Source organism: Nicotiana tomentosiformis, chromosome 2, assembly GCF_000390325.3.
Source record: "Nicotiana tomentosiformis chromosome 2, ASM39032v3, whole genome shotgun sequence".
Lineage (NCBI taxonomy): Eukaryota > Viridiplantae > Streptophyta > Magnoliopsida > Solanales > Solanaceae > Nicotiana > Nicotiana tomentosiformis.
The window spans coordinates 140,839,525-140,859,666 of NC_090813.1; the positions used below are offsets into that span (position 1 = coordinate 140,839,525).

The 20,142-nt window shown below is 39.3% G+C and overlaps 2 protein-coding genes across 2 annotated transcripts; both read left to right on the forward strand.

The window, feature by feature from the left end:
* Window positions 1-1,075: 1,075 nt before the first annotated feature.
* LOC138905736 (uncharacterized) lies at window positions 1,076-7,050 on the forward strand. Its single transcript, XM_070194258.1, has 5 exons — window positions 1,076-1,108; window positions 4,462-4,591; window positions 5,395-6,107; window positions 6,187-6,378; window positions 6,475-7,050. The coding sequence occupies exons 1-5, from the start codon at window positions 1,076-1,078 to the stop codon at window positions 7,048-7,050; spliced, it is 1,644 nt and encodes a 547-aa protein (XP_070050359.1).
* An 8,783-nt stretch (window positions 7,051-15,833) lies between these two features.
* LOC104110538 (chaperone protein dnaJ 11, chloroplastic-like) lies at window positions 15,834-16,298 on the forward strand. Its single transcript, XM_009620063.4, has one exon. It carries the CDS (start codon window positions 15,834-15,836, stop codon window positions 16,296-16,298), a length of 465 nt encoding a protein of 154 aa, XP_009618358.1.
* Window positions 16,299-20,142: the final 3,844 nt, after the last annotated feature.

Consider the following 20,142-nt stretch of genomic DNA (forward strand, 5'->3'; position numbering starts at 1 on the left):
TAGTTATGAATTTATTAATAATATATTAATTTTCTCAAATATTTAATTAGTACAATATGCATAATTTTTTACGATTTTAAATTTGAATAATTATTTTATTTTTATATGTAACACTAAAAAAGAAAAAAATTAATTTTTGAATAATTTTTGTCTATAATATCCAAAAATTATTTAAATGTCAAATTTTGTTATAGGTGTATAACAGTCATTCACTATTTTGACTATACTAGGGTGTGCATAATGTGGTATATACCAAATTACCAAACCGAAACCGAAAATTTAAATATTTGGTATTCGGTATTAAATATTGTACGTGGTATAAATTTTAAAAAACATTAGTACTTGGTATTTAGGAAAAACTATCAGATCAATGATATTGCATACTAACGTACACAATACACATCTTTAGTTACATTCTTATGTGAGTGCTTGATCAATCTCAGATGGAATATTATGGTGATGAGAAATTAATTTGAATTTTGAATTGTCTATAATTTTCCTTTTTCTCAATGTAAGAGATATGATCTAATTCGAGTCATTATCGCTAGTTCAACTTGAACATTTATTTTGCATTATTTTCCGAATTCCTATGTCAATTTTTGAATTAAGGGTAGTCTAAAAATTCATGCATAATCACAAAATGCCTTTCCTCTAAATCACTCTAAAAAATTGATAGTTCCAAAAGGTACTTTCTTTGATTTATTAGTGTTGTCCCAATTTTTTTTGCATCTTAAAGATGAAAAAGAATTACAATTTTTTTAGTCAAAGCAAATAAATTGAAATTATCGAACCGAATAAATTGGGGAAAAAGCATAAATAGCCAATATTTAAGAAAAGTTTTCAAAGACCTAGCAGCAATAGATATTTTACATACATGACAACTAAATAATTATATTACCTAGAAGAAAAATCACTCAGTCCCATTAAAATAGGGATGCTAGTTAATAATTCCTAATGTTGATGATATATGTAATTTTTCGTTATCATGACAACCACAACATTGGTTAAGAAGTGCTCTTTTTAGGGGTGTGGCGGAGTTGTTGAAGTGCAACAGTCAGATGATTGTTGTGTAGAGATGGAGGTTCACGGTGGAGAAGTGACTATGAAGGTTTAGGGTACGATAGAGAAGAAGGAGAATCAATGTTAGAGCGGTTGCTAGGGTTTTGAAATGAAAAAAGTGATACTTATTATTTATGAATGATAGAGAGAAATAAGATATCAAGAATTTAGACATAATCCCTTGTTTTCGGGAACAATTAGGAAATGAATGAGTTACTATTAAATTCTTGTATTTCATTTAAGTATGTTACATTTATAAAAAAACCTGCTATTATTGGAATAATCCATATATAGTAACATTAATATAAATACTATTCTTTAAGAGTCTTATCGTGTAAAAAACTGTAAATTAATTTAAATTGAATTTAAAATTGAAAGGAGAAAAACTGAAACACCTTGAATTTAATTAAATATGATATTAGTATAACAATTTAAGAAATCAAATATTGAACCGTAATATCAAAAAAATCGTACCGAATCTACGGACGAACACCCACTTTTTATTACTAAAGTAAATATACAACATAAGTTTTCGCCATAACAAGCAATAGAATCAAAACGTGAAAAATAGAGTGCCAGTTTACTCATTATATTAGTATGTGCGATTTTGTCTTCAAGGCATCAAAATATCATTTTGTACGATCTTTTCTAAACCATACATGCACGTGATTAAACAGCTGAAATTCAACTATTTCTAAAACGGAAAAGGTCCAAATATGCCCTTATCCTATACCAAATTGAGCACATTTACCTTTCGTTAATACTTTAGTTCAAATATGCCCTTACTGTCACATAATTGGTCCATATATGCCCTTAGAGTTACACAGTTGGCCCATATATGCCCTTTTCGAAAAAGAATCCACCCAAACTAATTAGTTCTTTCGTTAATTGTATTAAAGTGTATTACAAACACTATTTTCTTTTTATTAGTACTTTTTTCTTTACCTTTCTCTTTCTTTCTTCTTTTTTCATTTCTTCTCTTTTTTTTTTTCCTTTTTCTTTCTCCCTTATCCGTTTCCTCCATTACTGATGTCTTCTCCATTTTCGTCACCAATTTCACTTGACAAAATTCATGAATTCCAATTACTAAGAAAATTCTCTCTTTCCTTTTTATTAGAACTTTTTTTCTTTACCTATCTCTTTTCTTTCTTATTTTTTCTTTTCTTCTCTTTTTTTTTTCCTTTTTTTTCTCCCTTATCCGATTTCCTCCATTACTTATGTCTTCTCTATTTTGGTCACCAATTTCACTTGACAAAACTCATTAATTCCAATTACTAAAAAAATTCTCGCATAAGAATATTTTAATAGATCATATGTTTTTCAATTTTTTTTAATTTTTACGAACATATATTTAGTTCTAAAAAATTTAACAAAGTAAGATTGAAATAATATTTATGTAATAAAAAATTTAAAAAATCCAACAAAACCGAACAATCCAAACCGATATAATTGATTTAGTTTGGTTTTGATAAAAACCGAACCAACTCGTTCCATGTACACCCCTAATTTACACAGTTAATTAAAAAAATAGAAAATGTCCAGCTGAAAAAAGATGAAAAAAGACTAACAACTCAAATTTATAACACTACAACTTGAACTCTAGGCTTTTAATCATTAAATTATCTTTCTGAAAATAGTTTAAATATTTTGGTCTTTTGAGTATTGTTAAAGGTTGAGATGTTTTTATTATTTTAAAGTTTAAACCATAATTTTTGGAACAACTTAATTTCGTATATTTAAAGGGCTAGTGAAATTGGAACTTGATTACCTTATGAGAGAATTTTCTTAGTAATTGGAATTCATAAATTTTGTCAAGTGAAATTGGTGACGAAAATGGAGAAGACATCAGTAATAGAGGAAACGGATAAGGGAGAAAGAAAAAGGAAAAAAAAAAGAGAAGAAAAGAAAAAGTAAGAAAGAAAAGAGAAAGGTAAAGAAAAAAGTACTAATAAAAAGAAAATAATGTTTGTAATACACTTTAATACAATTAACGAAAGAGCTAATTAGTTTGGGTGAATTCCGTTTCGAAAAGGGCATATATGGGCCAACTGTGTAACTCTAAGGGCATATATGTACCAACTATGTGACGGTAAGAGCATATTTGAGGTAAAGTATTAACGAATGACAAATGTGCTCAATTTCATATATTACAAGGACATATTTGGACCTTTGCCCTTTCTAAAATTATACGTGAGTCCATTTACTGTAACGTAAATCAAGAGAATGGAGGAGGAATGATATATACATATAGGAAGGCTTTTGAATACAGTTCTCGTATCTGTTCATTTCTTTATCCTTCTTACTCCTTAAAATTGATACAAATTCTCGAATTTGTTCATCTCTTTCTCCTTATTCCTTAAAATTAATTAATCTCTATAATTGATATAACATTAGAGTATTGCACCAATAAACTAATACTAACTCATTCTGTTTCATTATAGACTAGATACAGAATTTAAGAAAGAATAATTTTTGAAACCAAAGGCTTTAAATATGTCATGATATTTGTATGGATATAAAATTATTAAAGGGTAAAATAAATTTTTTACCGTTAAATTATTTTTAAATACGAAAAAAGGTCATTCTTTTTTTAAGTAGATTAAAAGGTAAATAATGTCACATAAATTAGAATGGAGAAAGTATTTAGTATACAAGCATGAAATAAGCCTGTTCAATGTTCATCGGTTGGATCGGGAAAGTGTTGGATTACTATTTCGGATTTCCTATATTGCAATCCAAATCCGAATTGAATTAATTAGCATCGGATTGGCCTGGTTCAGATTTTTGCTTACGATTCTTTGTTTCTTGGCTCGATATTGATCCTGGCCGATCTTGATCTTGGCCGATCTCGATCTTGATCGATTTTTGGATCCCGAGATCGATAGCATATTCTTCATACTATGGCTCGATATTACAATGATGAAACTTGAACTATCATGTTCCAATCTCGATTAATCATACGAAGGGCAAAACTCGGTTTTGACCGTATACAGATAGTCCCCTCGTTTCTCAGAAAAAAGATGATGAGAAACTATATGAATTTCTGAACTTCGACTTGGTGGATGATGATGTCAGCGACGAGCCCGATTGTGATATATGCGACAAACGTCCCGTCGGTCCGGTTACCAAGGCATTAAATGCATGTCAGCTAATGGTCGGCCATTACCAGTTTTGAACCGTCATTGTAAAACCAATAAATATCTCCTTTCTTAATCATCCCAAACTTTTATTTTCGAAACTTTTCCATTCCTATCTTCATAGTTTTTCGCCTTCTCCAAAGCTCCCTATTTCAAGGTTTTCAAATTTCGTTGCTTGTTCTTCTTAAAATACCAAATACTTCAATCTCCATTCTCCTTCATTCACAAAAACTAAATGGCAAAAATATCTAAAACTGTTCCGTAGAAAGAGGCTGCTTCCTCATCTCGGCCGCCCGACGAGAAACCAGTGGTGGAGCCATGCCTTGAGGAACTTATTCCAGGGGTGTGTGTTACTGATTCTGATTTTAAGGTCAAGAAATCATCATCGGTTGCTGGTCTATGCAAGCCGATTTCGAGATATATATGCTCGATACCCAAAAGTCTTCTTGATATGGTGAAGAAAGATTGCAACTGGAAAAACAAATAAGTTGTGATACCGGCACCGGAGGAAGCGATCACTACCCACGTGGAAGGGTATCTGAGTGTTTACACTTATCCTTTCATGTTGGGTCCCCTCGATCCAATCATCATCAATTTCTAGAAGAAATACCAGGTGATCCTCGGCCAAATTCACCCTTCTTTCTGGAGGATCGTGATATTGCTCCGTTTCTTCGTGAGTAAAATCGATAGGCTCCATTTCACCCTCGACCACCTCGTAAGATTATACAGGCCTCAAATCTATCGAGGTAGGTTGATAAAGCTTCAACACCGGGCCACCAATGCGTTCATCTCGAGTATAGATGAAGACAAAGATCGGGGCTGGATGGGCCGGTTTGTTCGGGTGAAGACTTCGAACCTAATCCTGGCCGAGAGCATGTCATTTCTTGAGAAATAGAATATGAAACGTAAGTATGATCCCATTTTTAATTTTCGTTTGCATTTTTTACTTCTTCATCCTTTCTCATCAGCATTTTTCTTGATGCAGCCATTACTTGGATGTCGGGTGTGGTTCCCTATCTCGAGAACTAGGTGAGGAGCCTGGTTTCGATATCAACATACGCCGAGCGCACGTGGCGCAATTTGTCAAAGGGCTGGTGGGAGGCTCGTACTCATGGTAGGCCTTCTTCTTGGATTACCAATTTGCCTATCGTTCGAGCATTTTCTCAAGCATGAATTTACTTACTTTCTCCTTTTGTAGGTCTCGGAAAGGATGCGGCTATGAGACCCCCGTCTGGTGATGAAGAAGCTTTACTGCCTATCTCGAAACTGGCGAAGGTGATTAAAAGAAAAAGGGCCTCGGACTCCGAGGGTCAAAAACCCAAGAAAAGAGCGGCCCGTAAACCCAAGGGAAACAAAATCCCACTGACTATGGAGTCGGTCCAAAGACTAAGGGATGAAAAAGAAGAAGAAGAAGAAGAAGAAGGTCTGGTGGCCCGTGCACGAGCTAACACTGATATTCAGAAGACTTCGGAACTGGTGGGAGTCGATACTTCTCCGTCTAGGCTCAACGAGGTCGAAGAGGAGACTCTGGCCCAAGTTCCCGAGCCGAGGGGAACCGAAGATACTTTACCTCGGGGTGAAGAGAGCATTGAAGAGGCGGTGGATGCCGATACAGAAACTGGGCTTGAAGCTCGTCGAGAGGGAGGCAGTACCCTAAAAAACCTACTTGGGGTAATAGAGATCGGGGATTCCCCCTCGTTTCCTTCATTTTCCCAGTCGATGATACGTGACGCTCAAGACGTGGAGACTTGTCACGGGGAGGGGGCCCACGAAGAGGAAGATCCTTTCCGTGGTTGTTTTGTCGGGGTAGAAGATGTCACCGGTTTGAGTGACTTGGTGGCTCCGAAGAAGAGCTCGGGCGAGGCGGGAGTTTCTTGTCTTTTCAACGAAACTCAGCAGGCCCTGAATCGGGTAAGTTCATTTTCTCTTTGTCAATTTTCATACTTGTATTTTTCTTTCCTTGTATAATTCCTTCTTTCTATTTTTGTAGGCCTTTGTGCTTCATCACGAGGTGTTTCTCCGATCCCGAGAGGAGATGAGCTGGTACGAAGCCGAAATCCGAGCGCTTACTGAGGAGAGAGATGCCTTCAAGCTTCTCAGTGAGCAGAGAGAAGTAGAAGTAGAAGAACTTCGGGCTGAGCTAGAAGTAGCTCGGAGAGAACAAGCCGATTTGTCCGAGCAGGTAAAAAGAATTTTTGAAGTTAATGACACTGACTCGGGCGTGATGGCTAACAGTTTGGTCCCACAGGTCCAGTAAAAGCTTGATGTGATCAGGCAGCTTCGTGTTGAAGTGGACGCGGTGAAAGCGGAGGTCGAGGAGTGGAAAAAGAACATGGACCGCCTTGCCTCAGAAAAGGTGGCTGCCCGGGCTCAACTAGCCTCGGCTGAGACCCAACTCCGAGTCTTGAAAGAGAAAGCCTTGGTGCAAGCCAAGAAAATCGAAGAGTTCCAATCTCGGTTGGGCTCAGAAACTTCTGATCAAGAGAGACTGTCCACAGAACTTGCAGAGGCCAAATCGGAGGTCGAAATAGACACGGTTAATGCTGATGCAATGGTGGTAGTCTACCGGTACGATGATGAAGATGCTCAGGTTCGAGCAAAGGAGGTTGTCGAGGCTGCTCAGGCTCAAGCAAACTGGGTTGCTGAGTATGCTAAATGTCATTCTCGGAGGGAGACTCTTGAGGAGATCCATGCTCGTGGCTTCGATCTTATAGCCGAGATCGAGAATGCTAAGAAGCTTGAAGCCGAAGCCAGAGTGTTGGCCTTTTCTGATGATGATGATACCGGGAGTATGAGCGGATTTGAAGGCGAAGGAGGCCTTGAGGGAAAATATACTGCTCCCAGAGAGGACTAAGTCCTTTAGTATTATTTGTGTTTCATTTAAGACCGTTTCGATCTTTTGTAGAAAAACTTGATCGGGCTATGCTGCCCTTGTAAATAATTTTTGACACATATATATAAAACTTTCTTCCTTTCTGCCTTATAAAATTATGAAGTTGTATTCTAAGATCCGAGGTTTAAACAATTTGATTGGAACTGAATTAGTATAGCCCTTAGACATTATGGTCGAGTGAGTGCTTGCTCGAATTCGAAGTAAGGTAACCCTCATATTTTTTATCTGAGTAAGGACGGTCTCTCGAACTCGAGACAAAAGACAGACCTTAGGCTTTTGTAAAAGGATTGTTTAAGGCTTTGTCCCCTTTTCGGCTTGAAAGAGTTTCTTATCATTTGTATTTGCGAGACTTGTAATGCCTTGGCATGAAATAAGGAATTGTTCGAGAGTTCGAACAATTTTGTACTCATTATAATTTTTGAGGCTTTGGTATTTATCAAAGCCTTTTATGATTTTGCCGGGGGTAGCCTTTTTAACTGGTTCATGAAAGATTTCGAAGGCCTATTTTGTTATGAAATTCGGACGTCTCTGATCCATGTTAATTCGGCCGTAGACTCTTTTTTGGGATTTGCCTCTTGGGCTTATTTTCCCGTTTTACTTCGAGCTTGCCCGAAGTGTCAGTCCCCGAGTGGGGTGGTCGTGTCCTATAAAATCGATGGTTGCCTAAGAGGTCTTATGATCTTCGGAGTTTATATAATTCAAACTTCTTAATTTTTCGGACGGCAGTCCCCGAGCGGTGGGGTAATTATCTGAACTCTGGTTATAGTCGGCCCTTAAGCCTGTTTATATAATAGGTCGAGAGTATGGAATTATAACGGAAAATACTTCTCTTAATAAATGATTATACATGCGTACATGTTTTGTGCCAGGGCTCGAGCAAACTATGCGGGCACTATTCGTTTGACCATTTGGCCCTTACATTTTTTTTCTATCGAGACCCTGCTACCGTAAAATAACTTTCTCGTATCAAAGTTGACATTCGAGGGCGATGACCCCCAGTGTTCGAGGTTGATTATAAAGAAACCTCGGATACTGTTGAATTGTTCTAAGTTAGCACGATTAATGGTTGCCTCATTAAAAACCTCGCCGGAAAACCCATTTGGGACAAAATCGGTCTAAGGAAAAAAGAGTGCAACACGTGCTTTTAGACCTAAAGGCTTCGTGTCGAAGAATCCCTCATTGTTCGTGGTCGAACACCTGTAAGGGTTGGTTTTAAAATATAAATGAATACGGAAAGGGTTGTACCTTAGCAGTAGTATCGTTTTAGGTGCGATACGTTCCAATTGTTCGGCAGTTGTTCGCCATTTATCGTGCCGAGCTTGTAGGATCGTTTTTCGAAGATTTCCAAAACCTAGTACGATTCTCCCAGTTCGGACCCAGTTTACCTTCATTCGGATTTCGGGTGTTGAAGGTGACTTTTCTTAGCACCAAATCCCCGATGTTAAAATGTCGAAGATTGGCTCTTCGATTGTAGTATCTTTCGATCCGCTATTTTTGGGCGGCCAATCGGACGAGAGTGGCTTCGCGTCTTTCGTCCAACAATTCTAATCTCGTATGCATGGCTTCATTATTTGACTCTTCCGTTGCATATCAAAACCTGATGCTAGGTTCTCTGACCTCGGCCGGGATCAGAGCTTCGGCGCCGTAAACTAACGAGAACGGTGTTGCTCCGATACTGGATTTCGATATTGTGCGGTATGCCCATAGAACCTCGGGTAGTATTTCTCTCCATTTTCCTTTGGCGTTGGTCAATCTCTTCTTAAGATTTTGGATGATGGTTTTGTCTGTCGATTCGGCTTGTCCGTTACCGCTAGGATGATAAGGTGTTGATAGGATCCTTTTGATATTGTGATCCTCAAGAAATTTAGTTACTTTGCTGCCGATGATTTGTTTTCCATTATCACATACAATCTCGGAGGGCATCCTGAATCGACATATGATGTGGTCCCAAATGAATTCTATGACTTCTTTTTCTCTGACTTTCTCAAAAGCCTGTGCTTCAACCCATTTATAGAAATAATCAGTCATAAATAAAATAAATTAAACTTTACCTTGGGCCGACGGGAGAGGGCCAACGATGTCCATTCCCCATTTCATGAAGGGCCATGGGAAGAGGACTGAGTGGAGTAGTTCCCTGGGTTAATGAATCTTGGGCGCATGCCTTTGGCATTTGTCGCATTTTCGAACAAACTCCCTTGCATACTTCTCCATATCGGTCCAATAATACCCTGCTCTAATTACTTTTTGGACCAGCGATTCGGCACCAGAATGATTTCCACAAGGGCCCTTGTGAATTTCTCGTAGGATGTAGTTTGTATCTCCTGGTCCTAAACATATTGCCAATTGTCCATCGAACGTCCTTCTAAACAACGTTCCGTCTTCAGACAAAGTGAACCATGCTGCCTTTGTGCACAGAGTTCTCGATTCCTTTGTATCTCCTGGTCCTAAATATATTTCCAATTATCCATCGAATGTCCTTCTAAACAGTGTTCCGTCTTCGAACAAAGTGAACAGTACTGCCTTTGTGCACAAAGTTCTCAATTCCTTTGGATCCGATGGAAGTTTTCCGTTCTTTAAGTACTCTATATACTTGTTTCTCCAATCCCAGGTTAAACTCATGTAGTTTATCTTGGCGTGCCCTTCTTCGATTACCGATCTCATGATTTGTACGACAGTCCCCGAGTTGAGTTCGTCGTCCTCGATCGACAAACCTAAGTTTACAAAAGGGTCGGCCTTGTTGTTCTGCTCTCGAGGTACATGTTGCAAGGTCCATTCCTTAAATCTATGCAGAGTCACCTGTAGTTTATCCAGGTACCTCTGCATTCAGTCTTCTCGGACTTCAAAAGTCCCGTTAACTTGGTTTACCATGAGGAGGGAATCACACTTAGCTTCTATGACCTCTGCTCCCAAGCTTTTAGCTAGTTCGAGACCTGCAATCATGGCCTCATACTCGACCTCATTGTTAGTCAATTTTGGAGTTATGATAGACTGTCTTACTATATTACCTATGGGTGATTTTAGCACGATGCCTAGTCCGGACCCCTTCGTGTTTGAAGCATCGTCCGTAAAGAGGGTCCACACTCCCGAAGATGTACCCGATTTTATCAGTAGTTCTTTTTTAACCTCGGGTACGAGGGCCGGCGTAAAGTCAACCACGAAGTTTGCCAAGATTTGAGACTTGATGGCTATTCGGGGTCGATACTCAATATCGTACCCGCTGATTTCTACGGCCTATTTGGCCAATCGACCCGAAAGCTCGGGTGTATGCAAAACATTTCAAAGAGGATAAGTTGTTATAACACATATTGGATGACATTGGAAATACGGTTTTAGTTTCCTAGAGGCGCTTATTAAAGAAAGCGCTAATTTTTCTAAGTGTGGATATCTAGTTTCGGCCTCACCCAAGGTTCGACTAACATAATAGATAGGGAATTACATACCTTGTTCTTCTCGGACCAGGACTCCACTTACCGCTATCTCCGAGACTGCCAAGTACAGGTAAAGTTGTTCGTCCGCTTTCGGGGTGTGAAGTAGTGGCGGGCTCGATAAATACTGCTTTAGTTCCTCTAAGGCCTGTTAGCATTCCAGAGCCCATGCAAAATTGCTCTTCTTATTAAGAAATGAGAAGAATCGGTGGCTCTTATATGAGGATCTCGAAATGAATTGTCCTAGGGCGGCTATCTGCCCCGTCAGCCTCTGCATGACCTTTATATTATCCACTATCGTTATATCATCAATAGCTTTGATTTTATCGGGGTTGATGTCGATTCGCCGGTTGGACACCATGAAACCAAGAAACTTGCTTGAGCCAACTCCGAATGCACACTTTTCAGGGTTGAGCTTCATATTGTACTTCCTTAATATATCTAAAGTTTCCTGCAAATGCTTTAAATGGTCCTCTGCTTGCAGGGACTTAATTAACATGTCATCAATATAAACTTCCATTGATTTTCCTATTTGTTCTTCGAACATTTGGTTACTAGGCGTTGATAAGTTGCACTAATATTTTTTAGACCGAATGGCATTTCATTATAACAGTAGGTACCGTACTTAGTGATAAACGAGGTCTTTTCCTGATCCTCCAGGTTCATCTATATCTGGTTGTACTCGGAGTAGGCATCGAGAAAACTGAGAATCTCGTGTCCGACCGTGGCATCGATCATACGATCGATATTTGACAAAGGAAAAGAATCCTTGGGACATGCTTTATTCAGGTCTTTATAATCTATACACATTCTAAGTTTGTTTCCCTTCTTAGGGACTACCACTACGTTTGCTAACCATTCAGGGTACTTTACTTCCCGAATGGATCCTATTTTGAGAAGTTTGGTTACCTCGTCCTTGATGAAGGCATGTTTGACCTTGGATTGTGGCCTTCTTTTTTGCTTTACCAAGCGGAATTTAGGGTCCAGGCTTAGTTTGTGAGTGATAATTTCAGGTGGAATCCCTGTCATAACGAGATGGGACCAAGCAAAGCAATCCGTGTTAGCTTTAAGTAAATGAATAAGTTTTTACCTGAGCTCAGGGGTTAGCCCCGTGCCCAGGTATACCTTTCGTTCGGGTTGATGCTTGGCCAGTGTGATTTGTTCCAGTTCTTCGACCGTTGACTTGGTGGGATCGGAGTCATCGGGAACTACGAAGAATCGAGGGATCCAGTAGTCATCATCTTCGTCGATCCCTTGCTCCTGTAATTGGGTCGAGGCTGGTATATGTGGTTGCTATTTGGCCTCCTGTTTTCCTTCGATCCTTTCGTTGATGAGAGTGCTGATACTGGTATCACTTCATCATCTGAAAACATTTCCTTGGCGGCGGCTTGCTCCCCCTAAACTATTTTTGACTCCTTCCGACGTCAGGAACTTCAGAACTTGGTGAAGGGTCAAGGGCACTGGATCCAAGGCCTTCCGAGCAGGGCGTTATAACTTATGCCACCATCGATCACATGGAACTTTGTTTCTTGGATCATCCTGGCCATGTTCATTGGCAACGTAATTTCACCCTTAGTGGTTTTGCTCGTCGTGATGAAGCCGTTAAGTACTCGGGTTGCGGGCATAATTTGATCTTGTAGGCCGAGCTGTTCTATGACCCTCGACCGAATAATATTGGCCGAGCTACCTGGATCAATCAAAACACGTTTAACTTGAATTTTATTCATAAGTACATATATTACCAGTGCGTCATTGTGGGGTTGTAAGATCCCTTATGCATACTAGTCACTGAAAGATAAGGTCCCCTCCAGTACATAATCTCGAGTCCACTTTTCCATCGTGATCGACACCTTGGTGCGTTTGAATACGGGCCCCTGAGGAATATCGACCCCTCCAACAATCATGTGGATCACGTGTTGCGACTCTTCTTGCGCATTCTGTCTATTTGAATCTATGTTCTTGAAATGGTTTTTAGCCCGATCGCTTAAGAATTCTCAAAGATGCCCTTCGTTGAACAAACAGGCTACCTCCTCCCTCAGCTGTCTGCAATATTTTGTTCTATGACCATGGGTGCCATGATATTTTCACATTTGATTAGGATTTCTCTGGGTTGGATCAGTCTGTAGAGGTCGGGGCCACTTGGTATCTTTGATGCGCTTAATGGCCGATACAATAGCTGATGCATCAATGTTGAAGTTGTATTCCGATAGTCCTGGTGCTTCTTTGGGTTCGACATTTCTATCGAAACCTCTTTTACTCATGAGCCCTCGAGAGCTCTGTCCTCGATTATTTCTTCTATCAGTTCGACCGGGGTTAAGTCCAGGCCCGTTGTTTCTTCGATCTTTACCGTATGGCTGATATCAATCTGTGTTTGACCGTGGTTCCCGGTCAATATCCCTATTAGCTCTGTCGATGGTCCTGTTTGGATAAATAGACCCAGAAGGAGTCCCCAAATGGTCATCCTCGAAACTAATGTTTGACTGGTACCGATTATGCACGTCGGCCCAGGTTACGGCTGGATATTCGATCAAGTTTTGCTTCAACTGTTGTGAGCCTACCGAACTTTGTATGTTTAGGCCTTGATTGAATGCCTGAATGGCCCAATCGTCGGTGACCTGGGACAGATCCATGCGCTCCATTTGGAACCTAGATACGAACTCTCTGAGCATCTCGTTGTCTTTCTATTTTACTTTGAAGAGGTCCGATTTTCTAGTCTCGACCTTTATCGCTCCGGCGTGCGCTTTGACGAAGGAATATGCGAGCATGACAAAAGAATACATGGAGTTAGGTGGTAAATTATGGTACCATATCATCGCCCCTTTGATAAAGTTTCTTTGAATTTCTTCAGCAGTACGGACTCAATCTCATCGTCATCTAGGTCATTCCCCTTTATTGCGCATGTGTAAGAAGTGACATGCTCGTTGGGGTCGGTAGTTCCATTATACTTGAGAATTTCTGGCATGCGGAAATTTTTCGGAATGAGCTTAGGAGTTGCGCTCGGGGGGAAGGGCTTTTGTACGAACTTCTTTGAATCCAAATCCTTCAAAATCGGCGGTGCTCCCGGAATTCTATCAACTCGGGAGTTATATGTTTCCATTTTTTTGTCATTCGCTTCAATCTTCTTCTCCCCCGATTTGATTCGCTTTGTCAGCTCCTCGAATATTTTCAAGATAGCGGGGTCGGTTCCTGACTCATTCCTATTTGACCTCTCCAATGCTGGTTCAGCCCTGTGAATAATTTTCTGTAATGGCTCGGGTTCGACCCTACTCGGCGCGTGGTTCTGATTTTGAAGTTGTGTTATTGCAGCTTGTTGAGCATGCAGCATTTCGAATATTATTCGAAGGCTGATTCCGCCTTCTTCGCCGCCCTGTGAGTTCTGACCGGTTGATCGAACGCTTCTGCGGACATTGTTTTCAGGGTCGACGTCCAGATTTGCATTCAGGGCAACATGGGAACTGACGTCGATGGGGTCTGCAACTGGTACTCCCTTGGGGTCAACTGGAAGCACTTCGTTTCCTGGGGCGGCTACGTTGTCGTTTTGGCCATGAAAACCAAGGCCGTTATCGATGTGTGTGGGTACTGCTTGAGAGTTCGACATGCTGATCCTGGAATAAAAAATACTTAGAAGAACAAGTGTAAAGAAGTGTGTGTTATTAAAATTAGCACCAGGCAATCACTATTGTCCTTAGCCCCACGGTAGGCGCCAAATTGTTTACCCTAAAAGAAGATAACAATTAAATTTATATGTGATTTTAAGGACACGTGATTTTACTTGGCATAAACTGAGAAAATATGCGAACTGATATTGAAATTGATTGTAAAGAAAAATAAAAGTAAACCAAATGAGATATGTAGCTTGGGCCCTCAAACCAAATGAAATAACAAAAGAAATATAAGCGAAGTAAGAGAGTATTAAGAACCTTGAGAAAAGAGTATTCTATTGCTTTTTTACTGTCTGAGGTCCCTTTTACAAATGATCATACCCCCTTTATATAGTAGGGGAGCTACTCATGACACAATTCTATATATAGTAAGGACTCTCATGATGGGCTAATTAATCGGCCTCTTCTTGATACGTGTCGTGATTTCCGCCGAGATTCTCCCCCTAATTGCGACTGTAACGGCTCTTTGTTTCTTGGCTCGATCTTGATCCTGGCCGATCTTGATCTTGGTCGATTTCGATCTTGATCGGTCTCTGGGTCTCGAGCTCGACAGCATATTCTTTGTACCATGGCTCGATATTACAATAATGAACCTTAAATCATCATGTTCCAATTTCAATTAATCATACGAAGGGCAAAATTCGGTTTTGACCGTATACAATATTCGACTAATATTATGATTCGGATCATCATAGGTAAATTGTCTATATTTGACTAATATTATGATTTGTATAAGATTATTTTATTTTCTTTAAAAAAAAGAGAATATTGTGTTATGGATTAGTGAGGCAGCAACTACCCCGACATCTTCCTCATTGATGAATGGATAAGCAGATCTGACATTATTTTAAAAAAAGAAATTGATAAGGAAAGATCTTTGCTGACTCACCAAATAATAACTGGATAGAGTGACTGAATAAAAGAAGAAAAAGATGTAAGGGCTAGTGTGATTGGATAAGCATTCCCTACAAAATTTATGCTCCTAACATGACATCCGACTCCCCAAAGTCTCCACTCCAACTGTTTTTTTCTTTTTCTTTTTTCTCCCTATAAATAGAAACAATTTTTTGTTTTAGATCAATGCGGTATTTAATGTCCAAAATTGCGAGTTCACTTAAGAGTAATTGATAAGTATTAAATATTATAAAATATTATTAATTATTAAAATTAATTTTATATAATAAAAGTATTGAAACTTATAAAAAATGTGAATAAGCCTTTTACGTTAAAATGACCTTAATTTTATTGTTCAGTTAAAAATATAAAAGGTAAGTATTTATCCGAGTATAAAAAAAATTATAGTATCAAGTATAAAAAATTATTACATTTCTGCATATAATGTTACTTACCATAATAGGTTACTAACTAGTAGGAGTATTTATTTTAGGTTACCAATTCTACTGTATAAAGCTATTGCAATTATATTTGAGTAATTTAATTGTATAAAAAATATTTGTTACATGCATAAAGACTTAAACTCAAAAAATATATATTATCTTAAAGATTGGTTCAACGGATTAAGCCGAAATGAGTGCAGTGCAGTTAATACTCCTTTGTCCACTTATTACATCCGTATCTATATATAACCGCTTTCCATATTTCACATTATTGATATCAAAATTAAACCTCCTCCTACAAAATTCATATCATCTATACAATGATTTCCGCCTCTTTCCGCCAATCACCACCGCCAACGGCAGCCAATACGTTTTCCTCCGGCGAGAATTCTTTTCTATCACCTTCTTGCGTCAGATTCCGGCAATCCGGTTACTTCTCCGTTGCCGCCGCGACCTGCGGTTCTGTGGCCAGGTGCGTGCCAGCTGTTTCTGCTTCTCCGGCTTCGTTTTACGAAATTCTCGGAATTCCGATGGGAGCCACGAGCGAGGTGATCAAGGCTGCGTATCGGAGATTGGCTAGAGTTTGCCATCCTGACGTGGCTGCAGTTGATCAGAAGGACACGTCAGCAGATGAGTTCATGAAGATTCATGCTGCTTACTGCATTCTATCAGATCCTGAAAAGCGCGCGGAATATGATCGGCGCCTTTGGAACCAAAGACGCCGGAGCGTCGGTTTGTATTCCGGCTATACTAGCCGGAACTGGGAGACCGATCAGTGCTGGTAACAGTTCCGAATGCATTGCTGCAAATCTGAGGAAAGAAAAAACGGAAACTGGGAAATGGAAGTGGCTTGATTTTTACGTTTCTTCAAACTATTACTAGGACCTTTTAATTACTACGTTGTAATTATTTATATCAGATTTTTGTATAGTATGAGTGGACTCGATTACTGACATTTGATTTAATGCTCATAATTACATAGCCATCTAATGATATTTATATTTTCTTGGTAACGGATTCCAGTTACAGTGGGGAAAATTGAACAATTAGTTTCTAAACTGCATACATAATTTGTCACACGCTTTAAAGGTGCAAAGGTAACGAAAGGGACAGTTAATTTTGTAATCAAGGCTTCTTTTGGCTTAATTGATTTTGCTACACTCAGTAAGAACCCGGAATAGCAAGATAATCTTTGAGTTCTAATATTTGTGAGGCACCTGAAATTCATCAAATCAAATTCACTTTTCGGAAGGAGCTGTCAGTAGTCAGTACTATTGATAAAGGATGGACGACAATGTTTATATATACGGTTGAGTGTACATTGACCGCAAAAAGTTTGTAACGACTCATCCGGTCATTTTGAGCATTTACATCATGTTTAACTATTTGAAGGCTTGAACGGATTTGTGTGAATCATCGGTTTTGATTTTCAGGTTATTCAGAATCAATTTGGAAGAATGAATTTCATGATTGAATCGTTAAAGTTGGAAGAGTTGACCGAATTTGACTTTTTAGTATTTGACATCGGATTGGAGTTTTGATGGTTCTGTTAGGTCCGGATGGTGATTTTGGATTTGGGCGTATGCTCGGATATGCATTTGGATATTTCTAGAAGGTTTCGGCGCTAATTGGCAAAAATTGGAAATTTGAAGGTTTGGAAAGTTCATAAGTTTGACCGAAAATTGACTTTGAAGATGTCAGATTCGGATTGTGGTTCCGGGAATTGGAATAGCTTCATTATATTATTTGACACTTGAGTGTAAATTTTGGGTTCATTCTCGATTGATTTGATATGTTTCGGCACGAGATTTGGAAGTTGAAAATTTAAAGTTCATAAGTTTGAATTGAGATGCGATTTATCGTTTCGATGTTATTATGTGTGATTTGAGGTCTAGAGTAGGCCCGTGTTATGTTATGAGACTTGTTGGTATATTCAGACGGGGTCCCGAGTGGTCGAATGAGTTTCAGACGAGGTTTGGATCATTTTATTTCCTCTTGTTGCATTGCTAAAGATTTCTGGTGCTAGTGTAGCCGCATCTGCGGAGTATTGGTCGCAGAAGCAACTTCGCAGATTCAGGAGGTTCATCGCAGAAGCGGGAGAAGACTGGGCTTGGAGTCTTCGCAGATGCGGAATTCGAGTTGCATCTGCGACTTCGCAGAAGCGATTGTCATGGGCGCAAAAGCGAGGTCTTGCGTAGGAGCGAAGAGGAGCTCGCACCTGCGATGTCGCAGAAGCGGAAAAATTATTCCGCAGGTGCGAGGGGTCGGTTGGTTAGTTGTGGTCGCATAAGCATAAATGTTGTCGCAAAAGCTGCTATTTTCTTCGCAGATGCAAACAGTGCTGGGTAGAACCTATAATTTCGAGGGTTGGTCGTTTTATTCATATTCTTGAGGCTTGGAGCTCGGTTTTGGGCAACTTTGGAGAGGAATTTCACCACACAGATTGTGGTAAGCGTTCTTGGCTCGCTTGTGATTATATTTCATGAATTAATCTTCGTTTTTGACGTATGATTATTGATTTTAAAGAGAAAATTGGGGGGGGGGGATTCTAAAATTTGATAGAGTGAATTTTTGAGTTTTGGACATTGATTCAGAGTCGGATTTGAGTGAAACTAGTATGGTTGGACTTGTAATTGAATGGGTTATCAGATTTTTTGAATTTTGTTGGGTTCCGAGGTGCGGGCCTAGGTTTGACTTTTTGGTGGACTTTGGGCTTTTGATTAAAATACGACCTTTATTATTTGGAATTGTTTCCTTACGCATTATTTGATGTATTTAAGTTTCTTTTGGCTAGTTTCGAGTCGTTCGGAGGTTGATGCACGCGAGATAGCATTTCTAGAGTATTATCTGACTTGCTCGGTATTGGATTTGGCTTGTTCGAGTTAAGTAACACTTCTAAATTTAATGTTGAGGGTATGAATCCCTTAACATACGTGTTTTGTGTTTGGTGTGAGGTGACACACATGCTAGGTGACAGGCGTGTGGGCGTGCACCGTGTGAATTTTCACGCAGTTGTTTCTGTGGTACGGTGTAGTTACCTGATCTTGTGTTTATCCATGAGGTCTCTACGTGCTAGAGTGATTGAGTTGTGATCCATGTTGGATCTCATGTTTAGGCTATATGCTTATTCCGTTGGGACCCATTGAGGTCATATATGTTGTTGAGTTATTTGCTTAAATTGCAGTTACATACTCAGTCATACTCATTCATTTGCATATCATATCTGAGTCTCTGTTGCCATTTATTGATACATCATATCATCATTTTGGGCTGATTTTTATGACACTGTGATCTCGAGAAAATAGAGAGATTGATGACTGAGTGAGGTCGAGGACCTGTTTGTGAGTGATATTGATGGGATTGGGCTGCACGCCGCGGCATGTATTAATGATTCATGATGGGATCGGGTTGCACGTTACTGCAACAGGTATTATTGATTCATGCCATGATTGGCTTATTATAACGCTTGGGCTGGATTTGTCCCTCCGGAGTCTGCACACCCAAAGTGAGCGCAATTGCTATTGATTCTTAGGTTGGATCTGTCCTGGGCTGGATCTTCCTTATACAAAGTGTCGATTGCGAGTGCGAGTGTCGAGAGCGAGTGCTGAGTGATTGGGAGGACTGAGTGACTGCGAAAACCCAGTAACTGTGAGGACTGAGTGACTGGGAGGACTAAGTGAATTGATACTCTCAGAGTATGCATGTGGTTTTATCACTGTGATGCATTGCATTTGACATGCACACCTGATATGCTAGCATAAAGATGCATTTTCCTCATATTGTAAGGTATTACGTCGTTCATGACTTATTATACACATGACATATAGGCACAGAGATGTACTTTCCTCATGCCATCTGATAATAAAACATTTACATGTTGAAAGTTTTGGGAAAAATCACAGTTTTTCAAACTTACTCATATTTTGGTGATTTCGGTAAAGATTTGGGTTTTACTGTTATACTTGAAAAGCATGACTATTTTCCGCAACCGTGAATTAGTTGAGCATCATATCTCTGAGTTATTTCTTGTATCACTTTTATTATATTATTATGAGCTGTTGTTGGCTATTGGTATTGGATTCTGACCATTGTCCCAGCTCGTCACTACTTTTAACCTAAGGTTAGGTTTGTTACTTATTGAGCACAAGTGATCGATTGTGCTTATACTACACTTCTGCACCTTGCGTGCAGATTTGGATGTTGATGTTGTTGTGTATGGTGGGAGCTGGCATTGAAGATGTACCTGTGTTCCGGTCATAGCTGCCTCTTGTCTTTGGTAGCTTTAAAAATTATGAATCTGTTCATGTATATTTCAAGCAGATAATGTATTTATTTCATACCAACTTTGTAAACTCTAAATCTTAGAAGCTCATGATTTGTACTACCAGTCCTTGGGAAATTCTTTGTATAAAAGTTTAGTTGTATTATCATTATTTACCTTAATGAATCTCATTTGAATTGGTTTATTGTTAATTGGCTTACCTAGCAGGTTGGGGTTAGGTTCCATCACGACTAGTTAGATTTTGGTTCGTGACAAGTTGGTATCAAAGCTCCAGGTTCATAGGTTTTATGAGTCAAGAGCAAGTGTCTGGTAGAGTTTTGCGGATCGGTATGATGACGTCCATACCT

Excerpts from the sequence above, each read along its gene's own strand:
- LOC138905736 (XM_070194258.1), top strand. The coding sequence starts at position 1,076 with ATGGAGGTTCACGGTGGAGAAGTGACTATGAAG. Across the intron at positions 4,592-5,394 it reads GAAATCATCATCGGTTGCTG|GTCTCGGAAAGGATGCGGCT; the intron begins GTCTATGCAAGC and ends CTCCTTTTGTAG. Across the intron at positions 6,379-6,474 it reads AAGCCGATTTGTCCGAGCAG|CTTCGTGTTGAAGTGGACGC; the intron begins GTAAAAAGAATT and ends GTGATCAGGCAG.
- LOC104110538 (XM_009620063.4), top strand. The coding sequence starts at position 15,834 with ATGATTTCCGCCTCTTTCCGCCAATCACCACCGCCAACGGCAGCCAAT.